We start from the raw sequence: 22562 nt of genomic DNA, 5'->3' as shown, positions 1-22562 counted from the left end.
GCCCTGAAATTATATCCCAGAGTTTAGGCCAGGGGGCCCCAACCTGTGGACCATGGCCCGTGGCCTACTGGCCACTGGGCTGTGAGACAGGCTGGCCAATATGCGTGCATGAGCACATTCCCTCACTTGTGCTAGTGCCATAGCTGCGGGGTGCAAAAACAGAATGCAATACCATGGGGTGCAAAAACGGGCCGCTGCCACACCGTGGGGTGCAAAAACAAGCCGCTGCCGTGCTGCAAGGTGCAAAAATGGCCGCCGCCATGCTGCAGGGCACAGAAACAAGGCACTGCGCCAGGCAAGAATGGTTAGTATCACTCGGGTGCTAGCCCTGACCCGTGTGCATGCACACACACATGTAAAATGCTTCCCCCTCCCTTTTCCTCCGGTCCGCCAATTGACAAAGGTTGGTGACCTCTGGTCTAGGCTACAGATCCAAGGGTGTTGAGAGAGATTCCTGGGGGGGAGGGGGGGAGGGAGAGAGAGAGAGAGAGAGAGAGAGAGACTGAGACTCAAGCAAAGAGTTCCTTCCCTGTTGACTTTTACAGGAAAAACTTGAGCTCTTCTGGGCAAGGAACAGAAGAATTATACTGACTGGGACAGCTGCTTCTGAGTTCCCTTTTCTTTGTGTGTGGTGATATTGTCAGGAGTTCTTTTTAAACCACATTCAGTCATTAGATTGACTCAGACCTAGGAGAAACACAAAGGCACTGGATCCTACATTAGGGGGTTTCCATTATATCTCCCTATAAGGAAAGAATGAAGAAACTTTTATTTTGCAAGAGTGTTTTATAAAAATCATGCATAAAATATATGCAAACATACACTTCCTATTACCTCTGTCCTTTATTCTATTACTATAAGAATGTTTGCTTTGTGCTCTACCTATTATATAACTTTCTGTTTTCTTCTTACAGAGCTAGTTCTGTCTTAATTCTCTGGGATTTCTTCTACTTTCCTTTCTTCTTTATTGTTGGTTTTTAATGGTCACCATATAGAGCTCTTGCACCTTTCCAAGGTGTTCTTTCTCTTACTGTGCCTTTATACTTTTTCTGTGGACCATCCACTCCCCTTCTGAAGGAAAAACCCCTTCTTTCATTTGGCTGTGTACTCTGTTTCCTGGTGGCTGGAGAACTCTAAAGCTCACAATTCCCCTGTTCTCTCCCACACCAGTGGTCAAAGTTGCAGCTTTATTGGCAACTCTGCTGTCCTGCAGCTGGGGAAAAGGCTCAAATGGGACACAAGGAAGGTAGCACAGGTGCCTGCAATTTTGCCAAGGAGACTGCTCTTCCCCAGACCAGAGACATCGGAACTTTGCAAACTGGGACTCCCCTACATAATTATCTTCTCTAGAGGTAGGACTCAGTTATGTTAGGATTACGCATGCTAGTATTACTTTATATTAATTAGAGAAGCAGCAAAACCAGGCTAGCACAATCGGTTACAGAGACAGGCACAGCATAGATCAGTGTTTCTCAACCTTGACAATTTTAAGGCATGTGGACTTCAACTCCCAGAATTCCACAGCCAGCATTGCTGGCTGTGGAATTCTGAGAGTTGAAGTCCACATGCCTTAAAATTGTCAAGGTTGAGAAACACTGGCATAGATAAAGAAGGCTACTCAAGATGATATGGCCCTGCCACAACTTGTTCTTAAGGGTAGCTAACATTTAGGCCAACCCTTGTGTTAGTCTAGTATTCATTCATTCATTTGTTCATTTTTGAGAGATTTAAACTATTTCAGGCAGAATTTAAAGGTATAGTTTGATCCAAATTGTTATTGAACTGACTGGTCTTCTTTTCTGATTAACCTGAGCAAAGAAGCTGAGAACTAAAAGAGTAAATGGCACCCAATTGCTATTAACCTCACAAGTTCTTACAGAGAGTGCAGTAATGTGAGTGTGGGTGACAATAAAACTCAAAGGCCAGTCACTCAAATCTGTCAGAGAGCTCATCACAGCCGCTCACACCCTCCCTTTCTCTCAAGTTGCAACATTACATACTTTCCATAATACCCTGAAAGTACCAGAAGAGCCATTAATTCTGAAAAAATGTTGTGAAAGACCACAAAACGTTTCAAAACCAAAGGTTTCAAGCAAGTACCCTCTTTGATTTGTGAATTAGCATTAGTCCTTCACAAATAAAATTCTTGAAGCTTGGCATAGCTCTAATAAACACATTTATTTTGCAGAGAACTACCTAGGTTGAAGAACTACTTTTCAAATGTGGCATTTGATTTGGATTTTGCTTCAGAATATGTACATTAGGAATGAAACATGCAAAGCAAACATTTTGTAAAGAATTGAAATGTGACTGACAGATTTTATTTTTGAACTCTGAAATGGAATATTTGCCTTGCATTCCTATTCCACTATCTTGCAACATAGGAACAAATGAGTAAACTATGTATCCAAATATTCTAAAATTATTTGAAACTTGAAAATGAAATTATCTTTTAAGTCATACTAAACTTAGAAGTGGGAATCACCGTGGGGTTTTTTTAGCACGTATGTTTTTATTTATCAGCCAGTATTAAAATCCACTTTCCTTCAACCTTGTGGTGATGAAAAATTCTGAAAAAGAGACAACATATCTTGCCAATATCTTCTGCCAACTAACTGGCATAAAAAACAGTATAAAGTGCTCTTTGCAGGAATGGTAAATATTCTTCAAAAATGTAGTACAGATAGTGCTTGAATTATGACCACAACTGAGCCTCAAATTTCTGCTACTGAGACAATTGTTAAGTGATTTCCCCCACACCATTTTACAACCTTTCTCGCTATAATTGTTACCTGAATTTCTGCAGCTGTTAAGTTAGTAATATGGTTATTCAGTGAATCTGGTTTCCCCATTGACTTTGCTTGTCAGAAGGTGGCAAAAGTTGATCACATGACCCCAGGATACTGCAATCGTCATAAATATGAGTCAGTTGCCAAATATCTGAATTTTGATCACATGACCAAGGGGATGCTGCAGTGATCATAAGCGTGAAAAATGGTCATAAGTCACTTGTTTCAGTGATGTAACTTTGAACAGTCACTGAATGAATTGTTGTAAGTCAGGGATGTCAAACTGCCGGCCCACGGGCCGGATGCATCACAAGGAAACCGCGCCCATCCCATTGCCAGCAATGGGGAAAAAGTTCTGATACATCATGCGACATCACGAGTTTGACATATCTGTTGTAAGTCAAGGACTCTCTTTAGTAGAAGATGGTAGCCTTTCTGGAAAAATATATCATACTTGCATCTTGGGGTGCTCATCTCTTACTATAAACATTGTGCTCTGGCTAATATAAATTTCATTATGATTGTCAGAAATTACTCACGGTTTTCCACCAGGGATCCCAGCCAGATTAGGAGGGATTCCAGGTACTCTCATATGAGGGGGAGGATCAAACCCAACCTGATAAAATGAACAAAGAAATAGGCCAATCAGTTAGAAAAAGTACAAGATTACTGAACTTTGAACGTAGTAGATTTCACAAAATACAGGTCTACCAAAATTAAATAATCCATTTGATGGGTAAGCATGTCCTCATAATAAATCCACCATCATAATATATACTTCCTGCCTCATCTTTAAATAGAGGGAGAAAGTCTGTTCATTTAAGGAAACAAATATTCAATACAGTGATCAGCTTTTTGTATGTTAACTAATGGTAACATTTTAAAAATGAAGGAATTGAGACCTTGTTTTTCAAATAAGGGGAAATAATATTTTGTGTAGGAACATGTAACACAGTAGGGGGCAAAAATCCCATCTCTAGAACTGCATTAAATATTCTTTAATGTTTAAAGACATGTGTTGATATTATATCCCCATTCAACAAGACTGCAAACCTACCATAGGGGAGCGTCCATAGGCAACTACTGCAGCTGCTGCTGCAGCAGCACTCATTTGGGGGGACATGTTGTGGAGACTAGCATAGGCAGCTCCTGGACTAGTCAGCTCTCCATTCATGCCAGCATGGGGTACCATTCCAAATGGAGCAGGGTAGGGACCTGGTACAGCCAGAGGTGTTCTCAAGCCAGCAGCTGCAGGAAAAGGAGACAATCTCTGTATATTACTTTATACAGCTCATTTTTTTCCCATATTAATCTACTTGCACAGAAAAACTCTGCTTACACTATATGGGATTGCCATTCTGTATAAAGTAGAATAACTTCACAATCCAGTTTAAAGTTGAGTAACTCTGTTATCCAAACTTTCATGAGTTTCCAAAGGTTAAAGGTTAAAGAAGTGGGGTGTCAATCATGAGCTTGGCCAATGTTTTTCAATCTAGCAACCTCTTGTTGAGAAATGCAGAGTGAGAAATTCAGCCCTTCCAAGATAACATTGACAAGCATTTTCTAACAGAAATGTTTCCACATTTGACCTCACAACCATCCTTTTTTAAAATTATTCCAATCAATTACATTTGCAGTTTGCTATTATACAAGTGTACAAATGGCTATGATAAACTTATTTAGCCAGTCTGGAATCTGAAAATTTTTAATATTATCACTATGTTTATTATGTTAATAAATGTGGCCAAAATGCAAATGAAAAGTATTAGTCCCCATGCACAATCCTCCTTTCCTTAAAACCCCTTTTCTAGACTCCCTATACAGTTAGTCCTCCAATTACAATAGTAACAGGGACTGGAGTTTGTGCACTAAGTGACGTGGCTGTAGCATGATGTCTCATAGCTACATCGCTTAGTGATGGCAATCTCAGCACTTCACATTTCCATTGGTAACTGAATTTGGCAAGGATCCAGCCCAATCTAAGCCATTTCTGGATTGGTCTCTCCCACAATAAGGGACTACCTCCTCACCCCGCCCACCTATCTTCCACTATCTATTCCCTTTTAGGTCTCCCACATCTATGCTCCCTCACCAGTGGGGGAGGGGAGGAGAGAATTATAATCCTCAGATACATCACAACCACATCAAATTATATTAGTAGTAATAATTCAGTGCATGTCAGAAGTTTGTTTGTTTTTACCAGCTTGGTTGACCAAAGGGTCCATAGTTGGAGGTTTAGCAAGACCTGGACGAAGACCTGGTGTAGCACTAGTTCCTGGAGTTGGTACATCACTTCGTGGAGTTGGTGTGCTGGATTTAAGGACTGGTGTGCTAGCCTTTTCATGCTGGCATCATTAAACAAATCAAATAAGTACTGTTAGTAATCCAGGCAATTCTTGAGTATTCAATTTCAACACCATGTTGAATTTTGAAATTTTACAAATAAATTTCCTTGGGCAATCTCCTATAATTCAACATTAGTAGTGTCTGCCCTCTCTATTTCTGCTTTAAAAAAAAGAATGATATGCAACATTCTTTAGTTGTATATATTATTGGCAAGATGTGAAGCTTACTAGTTAATTGTAATTTTAAATGCTTCAACTATTTTAATTCAAATATAGGACTTTGAAGGAGGTAAATGAAGAGTAAGTCAGATCACAAAGATATATTTTACAAACCAGTTGAAAAAAGAGACAAAAGGCAAATGTTATGCTTCAACTAGAACTCAAAAAGGATGGTGATTTAATACAAAAGACTTGTTCTCTCTGCCATAAACTTCATGAAGAAGAAAGGATTCAAAAAAATTGTTCCAGATTAGAAGAAAATAAATTATCCTCATGACTTCATTAAGAATGGATACAGAGTGAGCAATTTTCATCCTTTTATTTTTATTTTAACAGATATACAACTAAGAAACCAGAGAAATGAACAAAAGAGAAATTAAAAACAGATTTACAACCTGTGTTAAATTGAATACTGTAAGTAGGTTCAATAGAATATTAGATTAAAACTACATGTAAAATATGCTTTCATCATATTTGACTATTTTTAAAAGGAAATCAATAGTAATTAACTAACAAAGGCAACCATTATGATAAAAATGATTAGCCAGAATAAATGATTAACAGGGATTTCCAACTAATTTTAACAGTTTACCTACACAAATGAAGGGAAATATATGTGTCCCAGGGTAATGATGAGAGATCGAATTTGGATTGGTCACTGAGCTTTCAGACTGGAGCTGAAAGCTGGAGCCCATCTTCAGTTTACCCTCATTATAATAAGTTTATTATAATGATTAATATTTTAAAGAGAAATTCAAATGTATACGTCACACAAGTCCATGGTTAGAATTATACTCCATCAATGCTTTCAACATTAATTTAATTTCTCAATCAGACTTGAACAAAGTGTTTTTTGACAGTATAGCATCCTTCTGTCTAGTTTGCAATTTTTCTAAGGAAAGAATTCCATGCAATTTCCAGTAAGACACATAGAGTAAACTGACAGCTGATATAATTTATGAAGGCAACTATCTATACTTTGTAGGAATACAAGACTTAGAAACATTAACAGAAAAATAGCTAGCAGAGAAGTTAAATTATAGGGTGAATTACAGGACAATATGAAACTGATAGAGGCTAATGGGAGTCTACTTCTTCACCTGTTGTCCAGTTTTTAAAGAGGGAAAATCTACTTTCTATTAACCAAACTTTAGAACAGAATGTCAAACAGCTACACACCAAAAAAATGAATACATTTATAATTTTAGTAAAATGAACTCAGTTAAAATTACTTTAATTAAATGCACAATACAATTGTTCCTTGTTATGCCTTTCTTCTGTCAAAATTAAGCAACAACTTTTCACGCCACAACCAAAGCCAAATACAGATCACATATTTTAATCCACATTTGGGCTATGTTGTGTGGAACGTGAAAAAGCTGCAGAAACCCACAAAAGTCAAACCCAAATGAAATCACAACTGAAATCCCAACATTGGTTTTGTGACCAGATTTCATGATGTGGACAGTGCATCAAAAATGGAAAAAAAGGAGAACATTGTCCAATAATTAATGAGGAGGTAGTTTTTCTATTAATAATGAACTGCTACTACAGTTTTGATCTGTCTCACTATGAAAACTATGGTTAAGGCATGAAGCTTACACACAGTGCTATAATAAATAATGATTAGTTGTCAAAATATAATACAACTGAGAAGAATACTTACCAAACCTATTTCTTTAGATTTCATGGAAGCAGAACTTCCAGAAGAGGCAGTAGATGCTGGGCTACTTGAGGCATCTTTCTTCAAGATACGGGTTTTATCGATGCCATTCTCTCGTGGGGAATGAGCAGGACTTGCTCGGGGAGATGAAGGGTCCTTGATGGGCCAGAGTAGTAACAAAGACATACAGTAAGTTGTTATTAATTTACGTGCAGTAAAATTTTTACCCACAGTTGAAAACTTTGACATTTGATGTATATTATGTTAAATATATGACTGTATTGTAATTTATTTTACACCACTTATAGGCATCTACCACGTGGAAAAATTATCTATGTTTTAAATGATGAACAGTACTATTTCAAACATTAAGACAACGTTTGGTGCATTTCAGATCAATTTCTCGGGAACAAAAGGAGGCAGTAAGCAGGATATATAATTTTACATATTACAGCCTCCTAAAAAGACATAAGTAGCGTGAGGGGAAAAAAGTAAAAATATTGTATTAAATTTAGCTTTCTGCTGATTATAAAATAAGCACGATTTTCTGCTTTCACATCACACCGAAAAGATCAGAATTGTTCTTTAAAGGGCTTCCTTTCCAGCATATTTCCTGCACACCATCCCCTCCTTTAATATATCCAGAATAAACACTGTCCATTTATCTATGATCATATGAACAGTAAGAACTTTGAATAAGCAAATAGCATCATTGTACCATTTGCAGAGCCACAAAAATACCAGTGATAATTTCTATGATATTTTTTTCCTTCCCATGTGTTTAGTCTGCTCAGTTCCACTCTCAAATCAATACTGACAGAATAAACACAGAGATCAAGGACTCCTAAACATCCATAAGCCATGGGACAGATGCGTTGGTTTCTAGAGTCTGTAATAAATATGAATTTAATAATATTGTAACTCCTCCTAACAGTTTGGCTTCTGCAATGAAAATTATATTACAAATAGCATGCTTATTTGTTAAATTTCTATGTCACCCATTTTACCATCAGGTGTGACTCTACGCAGCTTACAACACAATAAAAACAATGTAAAACACTAGAGTACTAAAATGTTAAATATTAACATTAAAATTAACAAAGATGCATATTTCTAACAAGAGATATTCACCCCATAGTCTAAAATATTTATATTCCTTTCAGCTTCAGCTACAGTAAAAGAAACACTAAGCAAGTTACCTCGTTAGATACATCCACAACTAAGTTGTCATCACTTTTGTCTCCATCGCTGTCCTAAATTTAAAAACAATGCTTAGGTCAGTTAGTGCTTTGGATTTTAATAGTCTATTCACTGTAACCAACAACAAAACAAAAATAAAGGGTACCCACTCATAACTCCTTTAATATTCTACCTTTAGCAGAGTATATGTAAGTGGGTACTCATGGAAGAGTTTCACCAACATTTGGATTGACTGAATGACAAATTGCAGGTAAGGAGATTCTTCATGTCTGGGACCTGTCAGAACAGCACTGTCCAAAAATAGCCAGACTGATAGGTCATAGGTGCAGAAAAGGCATACAATATATAGTGAGAGAAAGCCCTCCTGGGTAGTGGCCCGTCTGCCCGGCTTGCATATTCGCATTTCTTTTTACTCTGTTTCTTCCCGTCTCACATACTCATTCTACCAGTTTCATGTTCACAGGCCCTTTATTGCTCTTTCTCATGCACACTTGTTTGCTTACATAGCTCAAGATAGTTCTAGACTTACTTTTTGAATACAAGTCTAGTGTGTTTTTAAAGAGTGCTAAACCTGCATATACAAGGAATATATATAAATGTAAGATCTACCAAGGATCTATCAGATAATGTATGTTAATAAGATTCTGTGATAGGAAGGTCCAGTCTTTCCTATAGACCAGTGGTTCTCAACCTTCCTAATGCCGCGACCCTTTAATAAAGTTCCTCATGTTGTGGTGACCCCCAACCATAAAATTATTTTCGTTGCTATTTCATAACTGTAATTTTGCTACTGTTTTGAATCGTAATGTAAATATCTGATATGAAGGGTGTATTTTGAACATAATTAAAGCAAAGTGATTAATCACAAAAACAATATAGCAATGCTTGCTGGAGAAGCTTACTTTTCCTTGCTCAAAATTGGGAGGGAGGGAAGGGGAAGGAAGGAAGAAAGATTGAAGGAGAAAGGAAGGAGATGGAGAAGGAAGGAGATTGAAGAGGGAGGGAGGGAAGGAAGGAAGGAAGGAAGGAAGGAAGGAAGGAAGGAAGGAAGGAAGGAAGGAAGGAAGGAGAGATTGAAGGGGAAGGGATGGAGATGGAAGGAAGGAAGATTGAAGGGGAAAGGAAGGAGATGGAGAAGGAAGGAGATTGAAGGGGAAGGAAGGAAGGAAGGAAGGAGAGAGAGAGATTGAAGGAGAAGGGATGGAGATGGAGATGGAAAGAAGGAAGGAGAGAGAGATTGAAGGGGAAGGGATGGAGATGGAAAGAAGGAAGGAAGATTGAAGGGGAAAGGAAGGAGATGGAGAAGGAAGGAGATTGAAGGGGAAAGGAAGGAAGGAAGGAAGGAAGGAAGGAAGGAAGGAAGGAAGGAAGGAAGGAAGGAAGGAAGGAAGGAAGGAAGGAGATTGAAGAGGAAGGGAAGGAGATGAAAGGAAGGAAGGAAGGAAGGAAGGAAGGAGATTGAAGAAGAAGGGAAGGAGATGAAAGGAAGGAAGGAAGGAAGGAAGGAAGGAAGGAAGGAAGGAAGGAAGGAAGGAAGGAAGGATCTTTGGAGAGTCATGTTTTCTAAGATGGTGATGAACTGCAACTCCCAGCATTCCCCACTCTTCCACAGTGCTTTTTAGGGCTGCTGGGGATGGTAGTCTGGAGTCCCCTGTCCTCATCCCGGCACCTCTTGCCCTCTCCCAGCTGCTCTCCCGGGACCTGCCTGCCCCTCCAGCCTCCTGAGCGCCATCACAGTGGTGGGATTGTGGGAGCCCTTTCCCACACTGCACAGCCCTTCACTGCCACGACCCTTCCCTGACTCGTCACACGCGAGGGGTGCGGCCGGAGCGCCAGCTCCCACTCGGAAGGCACCACTTCTCCCCTCCCGGCCCATCCGGCTGGCCTCCGATGCACATGCGGGCATCACCCTCTTCCCCTCCACCTGGCCGCTTCCAAGGCCCGGAGCCCGGCAAGCCGGGAAGGAGTCACTCCTGCCGACCAGCCCCAGGGCCGCACCGGGTGCCAGAGGGCCGAGGTGGCCTCCGACGGTGAGGGAGGTGGGCCGGGCAGCATGGAGGGCAGCCGGGAGCGGAGCATGGCCAGGCAACCAGGAGGGGTGGGGACCGGCTCGGAGCCGCAGCTCAGCTCAGCCAGCAACGGCAGCAGTGGCGGAGCAGCCCAGCGGCGGCGCCAGCAGCGGCCCAGACCCAGCTTGGCTTGGACTGGCCACCCACGCAGCTGAGCCAGCCCGGGGGCACGTGTCAAGCCCCTGGGCTTGCCATGAGCCGGGAGATGGGGAGGACACAGCCAGCAGTCGGCCGACGTCTGCATGGCCCCCATGAGCACCACCTGACTCCCGACAGTCAGCTGGGAGTCGAGTCAGCGTCCAGACGTCGATGGGGAACTGGCAGGGCTGATACACCGCCCGGCTCCCGACAGCCAGCTGAGAGTCGGCCTGGCGTGCGCACGTCAGCTGGGAGTCAGCCCAGCCTCCACGTGTCGGCCTGGCTCCTGGGAATCAGCTGGGAGTCAGCCCAGCTCCCAGCCAGCAGCTGGGAGTCTGCATGGCTGCCGCAGGATGGCACTGAGGCAGCAGGAGCAGGCACTGTCAGAGGAGAAGGGCACCGGCAGCTGGATAGAGGAGCGGTGTCTCGGTTCCTAAGACCATCGGAAATATTTGTTTTCCGATGATCTTAGGTGACCCCTGTGAAAGCGTGATTTGACCCCCAAAAGGGTCACAACCCACAGGTTGAGAACTGCTGCTGTAGACCAAGCCCAAATCTTACAGAGAATAGTGCTCAGCCACCACAGAGGGCGATATGTCCACTTCAGCCTAAAGTGGCTGATAGGAACTGGGCAGAATTTAGTCTCTGACCATGTCACCAACCTATTATTAAAGCATCCTAAATTGTGTCCATAGTCAATAGTTCATAGGAAGAAGGTATTGCTTCAAAATGGAACATCTAATGCTGACTCATGGGCTGAGAATGAGATAAAGATAATGTCATCAGGACCCGGCATTTAAAAATGGGCATGTTCGTGCTGCTGTTAAAGGAACATAAGGACCAATACTGAAGATATTTTTTCAGTAAAAATTATATTCTCTCCTTGTTCTCAGCAGGAATACCTCCTATTTCGGGATATTTAAATTAAAAACTAAGATTTTAAAACATAATGCCATACATGCAGATATATGTAACTCCAAATGCTAGTTTGGCAATGATGTTCCTATTAGATGATTTATAAATAACTGTTTCTATTCTGCTATCAGCAGATGGCAAATTAATTAACACATAAATACCGTATCTTTCATCACCCTCTCCCCATTCCTCAGCTTCTTGTGAAAAAAAAAAAACAGCTAGGAAATCAGCAGCTATGTTAGATTGGTAATAAGATGATGAATAATCTTATAAGCAAGATCAGGCATGGAAGAAGAAAGATTAAATATAGAGCAACCTAAAGGAAGTGCCTTGAAAGAGATAATGACTATTGTCAAACTGGCTACAGTTTCTTACATAATGGCTTGAGTCCTTATCATCCACTTTTCTTTTCTTCATGTCATTGGAATATTCAGGTCCATTCCTTCGTTTATCGGTGTTCCTCAGACTCTCTGGGACCAAGAGTGAATTACTCTGCAAATACATAAAGATCATCATGTTTAGAATCCTTTTATATGGATATTTCCAACAAACACAAGTTATTGTTTTTTAATTCACAACACAAATGCCAAAAACAGACTGCAAAGTGTTGTTTTGCAAGAAACTTGTTTCAGACCCGCTACATAAAAGATTCTACCTAAGGCAATCTACTCTAGACTGTTTTCTTCATACAGCTTCTGTGGAACAAAGTAATGATGGGAACAAGGCCATTTGTTCATGAAAACATGGATCTCTTTCTATACGAAAACTATTGAAAATACAGTTTACCTTTTATCTTCTTTTACTGATTATTAATATGCTTTGGGTGGGTGGGTAGGTGTCTCTTTGGGTCAGTGTTGAATCCTGACAACTACAAGCACAAGTCCTTGCCATTTTTTCCTGGTGGTTTGGCATTGTTTGCTTTCTAGGGTGAGACAGAATGACTGGTCCAAAGTTACCCAGCTGCTTTTATGGCAAAAGTGGGACTAAAAATCACAGCATCCTGGTTTCTAGACTCGTGCCTCAACCATTACACCAAACTGACTCTCTATTAACCCATTAATAATATTCATTTTAAACATAAAGGGAGAAAAGACTTTGAAGGCCTTCCCTTTCAGCTACATAAGCATGCTGTCCTCCAGCCTATGCGTCATCAGAAAATGCCCTCTCAATATAATTTTTTTTTTAAAAAAAAAATATGGCTAGGCAGAACCTCTTGTCAGCAAAACAGAAACTGTGTAGTGCATTCACAGGGGGCAGAATAAATCAACTTTTTGTGTATGACAGGATTGTTACTCACAAGAGAACACCGGTTTTAAATTCCTCAGCCAGCCCCAGGAATTCTGGGAGAGAAGTCCACAAGTCTTAAAGTTGCCAAGTTTGAAGACCCCCGATCCACAGGAATATCTACAGTACTGGAGCCCAAAGTGGCTAAGAGACCTGGGCAGATCCTAGTTCCTGTTCCCATCACCACCACTGTCAATGAAACACTCCAGATTATGTCCACAATGAAAAAAATATCCATGTTGGGAAAATATATTTTTGAAACTCAAACAGCTCCAAGTAACTTGGAAGCTATGTCCATTGTAGCTTGGGCTGAGGGAAAAGCATTGTCTTTTATATTTAGATAATTTAGATAAAATATTAGTGGGCCACATTAGTGCAACAATGTGAGGGAAATGATTTCTGAAGTCCTGAGTTTTATATCATTGTATTTGTCTGTTTAGGAATCTGTTGAACTACTGGAATGGTTTGGGATCAATAAAAATTTAATTTGTTTGAATTTCTTATTATTCAAGAGTGACATTTCTTAGTGTCAGAAATTGCCCAGTATATTGGATTGTAAGAAAATAAACAGAAGTGTTCATTTGCATGTATTTAACTAGAATATCTGGGGTTTGTTGGCTTCTCCTAATTTACTGCTAATGCCTCCCCCCTCCCTTAAAAGCCAACATCCAACTCTTAATCTGAAAGAAAGGCCAAAAAACAAGAGCAAGGACTAATCTTGTCCACAATCTACAGGCTACTTTCTTTAGATAATGTTAAGTACAAACTGTTGACCCAAAGGGGAAGAAAGGCATTTTAGATATTTCTGGGTCACATGATAATTTGACATGCCTCCAATTCTCATCTTCCCTCCAGCTAAAGCATTAAACATGTCACAATGGGTTCTTTTAGGTTCAGGATTAGCATATGCAAGAAGGGCAATTTGTTCAGTGGTGTGTTAATGCCATGAACAGTGCTGAATGCAGGGCTGGGGGTAGGGTAGAGTGGAAGATAACTCTTTTCATAAAGGCCTGACAAACCTTTCTAAAAGCCGCTTGCATAAGGAAGCATCATGCCAACAACACGCTTTCTGAAATTTACACAAAAATCACAACATGCCTCACCACCTTACTCCAGGGAATACATCTGTATACATTCAAGTACTTAAGAAGCAAAATCAAAAGCAGAATTCAGCTAAAGAGCTGGCTCCCCAGTCAAAACATGAGGGTCAACTATGTTAAAGAATTATGGACATCTTAGCTGTATCCTATAATAAAAGGAAATTGTGGACCCATACTGCCTAAAGTAATGTGAAGCATTTATTATGGCACCATGTATTACATTTTGAAGGCAAACTGCAAACTCTTTTATTTCTGCTTCCTCAACCTCAAGCCGTATATATGGCTTTTTCAAAGTATAAGGGAGGGCCTTCTGCAAGTAGCTGAAAAGCAGCACGCCTCTTTAGTGCAATGTTTCTTGATTGAAAAGGTGGGTTTGCTGGGTCACTGAACTCATTAATCTGAGATGTGAGTTTGGATTCCACCCTTTTTAAATCTCTTGATGGACTAAGACAAATCAAAAGCAGCAGGGGAAAAATGAGAACAAATACTATTTCAGATTTGAAAATGGTTTTCAATACTAACATAAACATACAAATATATTACAGGAAGTTAGCAGTATATGAAAAAGGGGTTGAGTAGTCATATTGCACTAACCTATAAATTAACTTGGTCGGGTTTAGTAGGATGTGCTAACTGGGTTGCTGTAGCTTATTCTACAAACCTTGTTTTGTTTTATTTTTTTAAAAAAAGCCTTGCTTTGCATGTATGCATATCCAGCCAGTATTATAATTCTGGCAGAAAGATAAAACCTAAGAACAGTTAAGATGTAAAAATATTTTGGTGTTGCAGTAAACTGTATTAGAAGTATAAATAATCATATTAATGACCTCATGGGAAGGGTGAAAATAAAGTATATCAACTGTGTATCTGGAAAGAGGGATGTTTTTATTAATTTTAATTGCTTTAATTCATTTATATTTATTTGTATCCCATTTTTATTATTTTTACAAATAATTCAAGGTAGCAAACATATCCAACATACCTTCCTATTTTCCCCAGAACTCACAGCCTCCAGCTTTCTAGTCTGGTGCCTTAACAACTAGACCAAACTGCTTCTATATACAAATAACAACAGAATAATTGCTATATATTCATGGTATTAGCCTTGATATAGTTGTTTCATTATGGCAGGCAAAAAATGTGGATTGATTTGTCAAGGCATTGTATGAATTTAGATCACCCATATTTGCAATTTTAGAAGAGTTATCCTATGCACAATCTGGAATTTAGAAAAATATCCCTCTAAGCTACAGACTTGGGTTTGTGTGACCTACTGGGACAAGTCCAATGTTGTTGAGCCTGGGATCCTTATGCAATGAATTAAGGACAAGTCCAATGTTGTTGAGCCTGGGATCCTTATGCAATGAATTAAGTTCAACTTTGGGTAAGTAAATGGAAATGTCAATTATTGACAACAGGACCATAGTTAATGACATGTATGCTCTTTTCTGACCAGAATCATTAGTACATTTTATCAATATAAAGAAAAGCCAAATCTTCTTCCGTCTCTAGGGTTGAAAGCTCTTGAGCATTTCAGAACTTTTTAGAAATCTTTGTATTATTTCCAACTAATGAAATCTTGGAAAGAAAGTGTTTAACAATGTCACTTTCTATCTGTCAAACACTAACTCTTCAAAAGGTAAAGTGAATGGAACCAAATCTGCTTCAATGGGAAAAGCCAGCAAAAGAAAGATGATGTTCAAAAATGGCCCATATAAGGCCAGAGATTGCCTCAATGATCCATGGGGACAGGCAGTTGGGCTACTACTCAGAATTTTAAGCCTCTATTCCTCTTCTGCCCAGTATGGAACACATGCAATCTGTCCTGTATTTTTCAGTGTATGCATGCGCAAGCATAGCAATACAGCAAAAGGGAGAGCAGAATAATTACATAGGGATTTGTTTGCTATTTGTTTATTTATTTGTACCAGTATTTAAGTGCTGTCTGGTTCCAAAGAAATTCTGAATGGCGCACAATAGAATAAGGAACAAAAATACAATGCAAAGCATCAGATTGGATCTGATGGCTCTGTATAATGACAGAGAAAAACACAATAAGGAGGAACATCCAATCTGGGAGTGCAGCCAGGTCTTTAAAGCTTTCCAGAATACCATCAAGATGGGAACCATATGGATTTCTGGCAGCATCTTGGTCCAGAAGGAAGGTGCAGAAATTTTCAGCCCCACCAGGTAGACTGGACCAGAAACCAACTCCATAGGGAAGTTAAAACTATTTCTATGGTGTTTGTAGTAACAGAATCTCATAAGACCGATTGTACTGTACTTCTTTCCCTTCTTATAGTCTGGTGAATTAGGAAGGTATCTGTTTGAGCTTCTTCCCTGCTTTTTGTGATTTAATATATATTTCTTTCGCTTGTTGCTTTGGTAATGGATCTTGCCTGTGTCTGTTAAGGTCTTCTTCATTACTCTTTATGACATACTTCCTGGGCCCTGATAAATGGCAGTTAATTTGAAATAAACCTGGAATGTGCCAATTCTGCCAGCACATACCATCTTGGCAGAAACCATGGGAGACATGCAGTTCCTCAAATAACCTGATTCTATGCCATTTAGGGCTGTATAGATGACAATCAGCATTTGAAGCATACTGACAATCAGTACAGCTCATGAAGCAGAGGTGCCATAAGGACATAGAAAGGCATGACTTTCCCTGCCTGCACTACTACATTCTGGATCCACTGAAACATCCAATTGGTTTTCAAGAGCAGCCTAGGATAGGGTTCATTGCAGTAGTCAAGCTGTGATATGACTAGGGCAGGAGTGACTGAAGTTTCCCAATTCAGGAAAGGTGAAATTGGTACCTTTAGATTGATTTGGTAAAGGCCATTGGGCCACAGCTGTCCCCCTGCTGTTATACAAACACCCGTTTTTTCTTTTTGCAAATGTATGTATTATGGTTGGCCATACAGCAATGGTAGTCAATATGCAGGAGTAGTTCAAAATGTACTCAAAATTTCAATACACCCATTGATCTTAAAAAGTGTGTACTCCCATTTTATTGTAGTTTTGACAAAGAGCAAGTCTTTCCAATAGTTTTGAATTCCAGGGTCCAAGAGATAGAATACTATAATGTAAGCAGGTGAAATTAAGAAAATGAGTTTGATCATGTAGAATTAATGAAAACAGAAGAAGAACAGTAAAATGGAAATTTATAAAATCTAGTCACAATGGGAAGGATAACAGAAAAAACTCTGCTCCTTTGTGTGTATGTGTGTGTGTGTATTCAATTCAATTGGAAAAAAACTCCAAAAAATAATTCTCTCCATCTTGACAGATTTAGAGCACCTTGCAAGGGAAAGTGGGCAAAGATTCTCAAGACAAGATGTGCCATGCTGATAGGCTCTATCCCAAAAGACTGAATGCTGTCATAAAATAAAAAGGTGTTGCAACAAAGGATTAGTTTAGGACAGGGGTCTTCAAACTTGGCCCTTCTATGTCTTGAGAACTTCAACTCCCAGAATTCCTCAGCTAGCATGAAGACCCCTGGTTTAGGAGCTTGCAGCTTTATGCAACTAAGTTTACAGAGTTAGTTTTATTGACCCCAGAAGGATGGAAGGCTGAGTCAACTTGAGCCCAATAAGGCTGAACTCCTGGCTTTGGGCAGAGTTAGCCTGTAATACTGCATTTTAACCACAGCTACACCTATTTTAAGGAAGAAATTTGATATTTCACTATGGATTGCATTTATCATTTCCTAAACACAAAATCTGGTTATCTACTTAAAAATCGTCACTCCATATGTAATGTCCATCTGAAATTGCTTATAAGCTATAGTTGCAATATACTGGCATGAATTTGCATTCGGCACTTTGCCTTAGGTCTACCTACCTGCTGTTCACTATTATGAAAAAAAACCCTCACTGGCTTCATTTCATGCATCTAAGATCCTTCCTCCAACACACACACACTTTATGTCCATTCATTCCCTTCACATTTTAATTCACTGGTGTCACAAATTATTTTCAGGAATAAAGATTTGAAGCTAATTTTTTTTTAAAAAAAAAATTCCACAGAAATATCAAGCACCATAAGCAACAACCCATTTATTCACTCCCAGAATTGTGTCTTTGTTCCTGAAGTATCATAACATTCATGTAGGCAGAGCTAGCATTCTCATGTTTTATTTGTTTGTTTGTTTGTTTATAAAATTTATAGGCCACCCCTCTTACCTAAAAGATAACTACATCCTATTTGTTTAGGGCTGCAATAGTGGTCACGTTATCCAAATATATTGAGATAAGTTTCCCTCACACTTACACAGACATATGCAATTATTGAAAACTGGCTCTAAGCTCAATTAGTTGCTGACTTCATATTAAAATCCAGTTTGGGTCATCTTATTTTGTCCTCAAATGCCTCTTCCTATCAGACCAGACTTCATGATCTAAGAAAGATATACTTTCCATTCTGCATTATCTATTATGTTCTGACAGTGAGGAATCGAAAGCGAGATTTGAGGGAAACACAAGTTCCCATGGGATGACTTAACGCATTAATCTACCACATTCTAGAAGTTTACGCAACATCTTCATTTGTGCAGACTTCTGCCCTGACTTTATCTGTGGGAGTTATTTTTTTCTACTTCTGCATCAGAAATTGTGTTCCATACTACAAAATCATCCACAGAAGTTGTAGACTATATTTCAATTCAATTATTATTTTTCTCCAATTGAAGAGGAAATTATGTGTTGGAACAATCCCATCATTTTTATAACTGCCACATGTACTTTCCTTAGGGACACAGCTCTGATAAGATCTCTAAACACTAGTAGATATAAATGCAGTTTTCTCAGTCAAGAAATCTTAACAACTAATGCCTTGGCAGACATCCTGACAGAAATGGAAAGTCCAAATATAAAGACATAATATTGATAATGTTCTCCAGGATTCAATCTATTTCCTGCAGTTGATTGTTTTACATCAAGACAGGCAAATGTTAAACCATTGATTTCATGCAGTTAAGTTTAAGTTTAACTATATAAACCTTGCTTGCCTTTGTTCCCTCAGATATGGTGAAATTCTATAATGGAAAAACTGAAATCCACTATATCTGAAAATTGTCAAGGTGTGTGAAACTGATTCAAGTCAATGTGTTATGACTTATGTGATGAAGCAACATACACTTTAAATCTAAAAGCTCGTTTAAAAATTAGAAAGAATATTGTTCTTTGGGGGTGGAATCCACTTGGAAATAAAAAAAAATACAGGTAGTCCTCAATTTATGATGAACCTAAATTTTATGTTATTAAGTGAGAAATTTCTTAATTAAGTTTTGCTCCATTTTACAACTTTTCTTGCCACATTTGTTAAGCGAATTACACATATTAACTAAATTAATGTCTGTTCAAATTGTCTATAAATAAGGAAACAACTTTATGAAAGTCAAGGTTACATATATTAGCCATCTTCACATATACACAACATATGCAAATACTGTTGTCCTACCTTTCAGAGGAGGAGGAGGAGGATTAAGGATGGGGATGAGGCAAGAGGAAGAAATAAGCAGACAGAAAAAGAAAAAGGGAGAGAAGTGCCATGTAAGGGAAAGATTCTCTCAACTCAAGCTTGACACTTGGCAACTCCACGGATTCACCATATAATTAGTTGCTAAAGAGCAAGTTGAAATTAAATTCAGAGAAGATAGGTGTGGCCAGGCATACCTTCAAACAATTATATCTAGTGTTCCAGTCATTCTTCCTAACTGACCAGATTTGGTATTGACCATACCTAGATGTTGATTGCCCTAGAATACTTCTGTCTTGGCTGCTACAATGTACTCTTCATGGAGCTATCATTAAAAAAACTCTAATAAATGAAAATATAATTGCTAGGGGCTGCTGATCTATACAAGAAACAGAGATCATATGGTTCCTACACTAGTTGTCAGCAGTGTAATATTTATAGTGTTTAATGGTTTAAAGCCTGATTACCTAATGGGCACTTCTCCTGTTATAAATCTGTCTTGTGGATTAAATCAATGGGAGCAGCCACCAGGTGGTCCTGCTATTAAAATTTCATCTTTCTGGAAGGCTTTCCGCTTGGTTCTTCCCAGGTTATGGAATGCATTCTCTTGGAGTTATACTATTAGGGTTTAAGAAAGGACTAAAGAAGCACCTCTTTCACCAAGTTTGACTGACTGATTTTAATATTTATTGTTCATCTTAATCAGTATTTTTATATAATTTTTGTTTTTACATTTGGTTAACTGTCCTGAGTGTTCACCAGAGAGGGAAAGGGTTGATAGGTGGCTTTTACACAAGCTATCAAAATAATACAGGTGCATTAGGGCAGGGCTTTTCAACCTTTTCACCCATTGTACCACTTTCAGGATATGGCAAGATCCGAGTACCACCAATCGCCTAGCAAGGTGTCAAAAACTTGATGACCAAAAAAAAAAAAAAAAAAGAAAAAGAAAAAAGTGATAAAGTGCAGGTAGTCCTTAACTTACAACAGTTTGCTTAGTGATTGTTCGAAGTTATAATAGCACTGAAAAAAGGGCCCCCCAAGCCACAGCCAAGCAAGATACCTGCCGGCCACCCAGCGGCACTCTTCCTCCTGTCTGAGGTTTTCATTGTTATGAGCATTTTTGTTGAGGATTGGCAGTGGGAGTGGGGTGGGGGGTGTTTGATTTTTATCCCCCCCCCCATCTGCTGGGTGGTTGCAGCAGGTTTGGGTCACTTCACATGACCCTGGGACACTGTGACCATCATAAATATGAATCAGTTGCCAAGCATCTGAATGTAAATCACAAGACCCTGGAGATGCTACAACATTCCAGCTGATCAGCGCTTCTTCTGGGCTCAGCAGAAGTGCCAGGATCAGTGCCGAGCTCCAGCTGGAGCCTGGCTCTGGCACTTCCACTGAGCCCTGAGAGCCCTGCAGCTCCAGCCATCTCTCGCTCAGGCTTGTGTGGTGCTGCCACCAGTTCAGCTTATTCCCCTCCCCCACTACCACTTTCCTAGGGTGCTCGCGTACCACCTGCCAGGTGCCAATGTACCACAGGTGGTACCCGTACCACTGGTTGAAAAGCCCTGCATTAGGGAATACACAGCTAAATCTCCTGATGATATTCTTCACCACATATAACATTATCTCTTTATTACAGACCATTTAGTACATTTTCTCCACATCAGCATTCCCCAAGCTAGTACTTGCCAGAACGTCCAGCTAGCATGACCAATGGGAAGCTTTTGTACAACACTTTAGAAGAAGATCAGACAGGCTCATTTTGTCTCATTTCATACTATAAATACTGCCATAAGGAGGGAATATTCCAAATATACTTTTTTATCAATTTTGCACTCACTGTGCTATAATATTGATAAATACACTAAAAACACCATCGCTCTATTCAAAGTGTCTTTTCAACTGACTGTTATTTTCTTTAGTAAAAGAAAAGTTGCAGTTCTACAATTTTGTCATTTTTTTAACAAACCCACTTTTATATGAAAGGAAAGTATATATGAAATAGGGATTTATTTCTTAGCTGTCATCCTTTACTATTCTAACTTTATATAACTATGTATATCTTCTGTTGCAATCTGGTTACAAATAACTTTTTAGGTGCCTCCTGGGCAGTTTTGACTCCTGGTGACCGCCTGGACAAATTCAGAGTTTTCTTGGCAAGATTTCAGAAGTATTTTACCATTGCTTCTTTCTTAGGGCTGAGAGAGAGTGACTGGCCCAAAGTCACCTGGCTGGGTTCATATCTAAAGCAGGACTAGAACTGGTTTCTAGACTAGTGACTTAACCACTGTATCAAATTAACTCCTGCTAACATGACAGTAGACATTAAAACAGGTAAGATTAAGGTAAGATGAAAGGAAACCAAATATAATTAGTCCCTGATTTATGATTGGTCACTTAGCAACCATCCAAAATTACAATGGATTTCCCCCCCCCAAAAAAAGGTACTTATCACCCAAATTCAAAGTTATGACAGCCGCCTCCCTCAAGGTCACATGACCACATTTTGGGCACTCAGCAATTGATCACATTATGACTTGCTTAATGACCATCACAACTTATGACTGTAGGGTAGTTGGTGCACTGATGTTACATAGTTTGGTAATGAAATGTCTGCAAGAAAACTAGCTCAGAGACCACCGAAGACCCCACAGTCCTGAGCTACAAATATTCTTTTCTAACACTATGACTGTAATTGCAGGGTCAGTCATGGTCATAAATTGAGGAATACTTATACTGGTGGTCCTCCAGTTACAACCATTTATTCAGTGAACCTTCAGACTTACAACAGCACTAAAATGCAAGAGGGTACAAAAGAAGAGGAAATTCAGTAGAATTTGCCACCTTCACTTCTCTATCAAGAGCAAACTCTGAATCCTAACTATATGATTAGACTGAGAAGCCCACCTATCCATGCAGATTGATAGGCAGAACCTTTTTTTTTTTCTTTGGCCTACCTCATCTGTTACCTCTTTAGGAAACCCACATCATATTTACTAACATTTACAGGTATCTTATTTTTCTTCTTATATCTTTTGTTTTAATTTTTATTGGTAAGCTCCCAGAGTCACCATGGAATCAGAGTGGCCTTGAAGATGATGATGGAGGAAAACCTTATAGAGCAGTATAATAGGATATATACTCATAAAAACTTGATTCATTTTTTAAATTCCTCCACTTTAAAATTCAGCGTTCAGTTTCTACTCTGAAAAAAGTATGTAAAGAGAGGAGCACATTAATTTTGTCTCTCACAAACCACTTTCAAACCAGAATAAAAGCTCTGAGAAATCCTTTTGCAAAGGGTATAAGAAAATCAAATTGTAAAAACTATATAATGTGTTACTCAATAGTTG

General features: G+C 39.2%; 1 protein-coding gene across 6 annotated transcripts in view; it reads right to left on the bottom strand.

Moving 5' to 3' along the window:
- TLE1 (TLE family member 1, transcriptional corepressor) overlaps positions 1-22562 on the bottom strand; it is a 74629-nt gene that overhangs the window by 15811 nt on the left and 36256 nt on the right. For all 6 annotated transcript variants that reach the window (XM_039360969.1, XM_039360978.1, XM_039360988.1 and 3 more), the window contains 6 exons: positions 11714-11830; positions 8216-8269; positions 7020-7172; positions 4990-5134; positions 3847-4037; positions 3329-3405 (listed from right to left, as the gene is read on the bottom strand). In XM_039360969.1, coding sequence (XP_039216903.1) covers positions 3329-3405; positions 3847-4037; positions 4990-5134; positions 7020-7172; positions 8216-8269; positions 11714-11830 — 737 coding nt within the window. The remainder of the gene's footprint in view (positions 1-3328; positions 3406-3846; positions 4038-4989; positions 5135-7019; positions 7173-8215; positions 8270-11713; positions 11831-22562) is intronic.

The sequence above is a fragment of the Crotalus tigris genome, unplaced genomic scaffold (genome assembly GCF_016545835.1).
Source record: "Crotalus tigris isolate CLP2741 ecotype Arizona unplaced genomic scaffold, ASM1654583v1 scf7180000017585.4430047, whole genome shotgun sequence".
In the NCBI taxonomy this organism is placed as follows: Eukaryota; Metazoa; Chordata; class Lepidosauria; order Squamata; family Viperidae; genus Crotalus; species Crotalus tigris.
The sequence above is the reverse complement of the archived record's forward strand: the minus strand, read 5'-3'. Positions and strand labels throughout refer to the sequence as shown.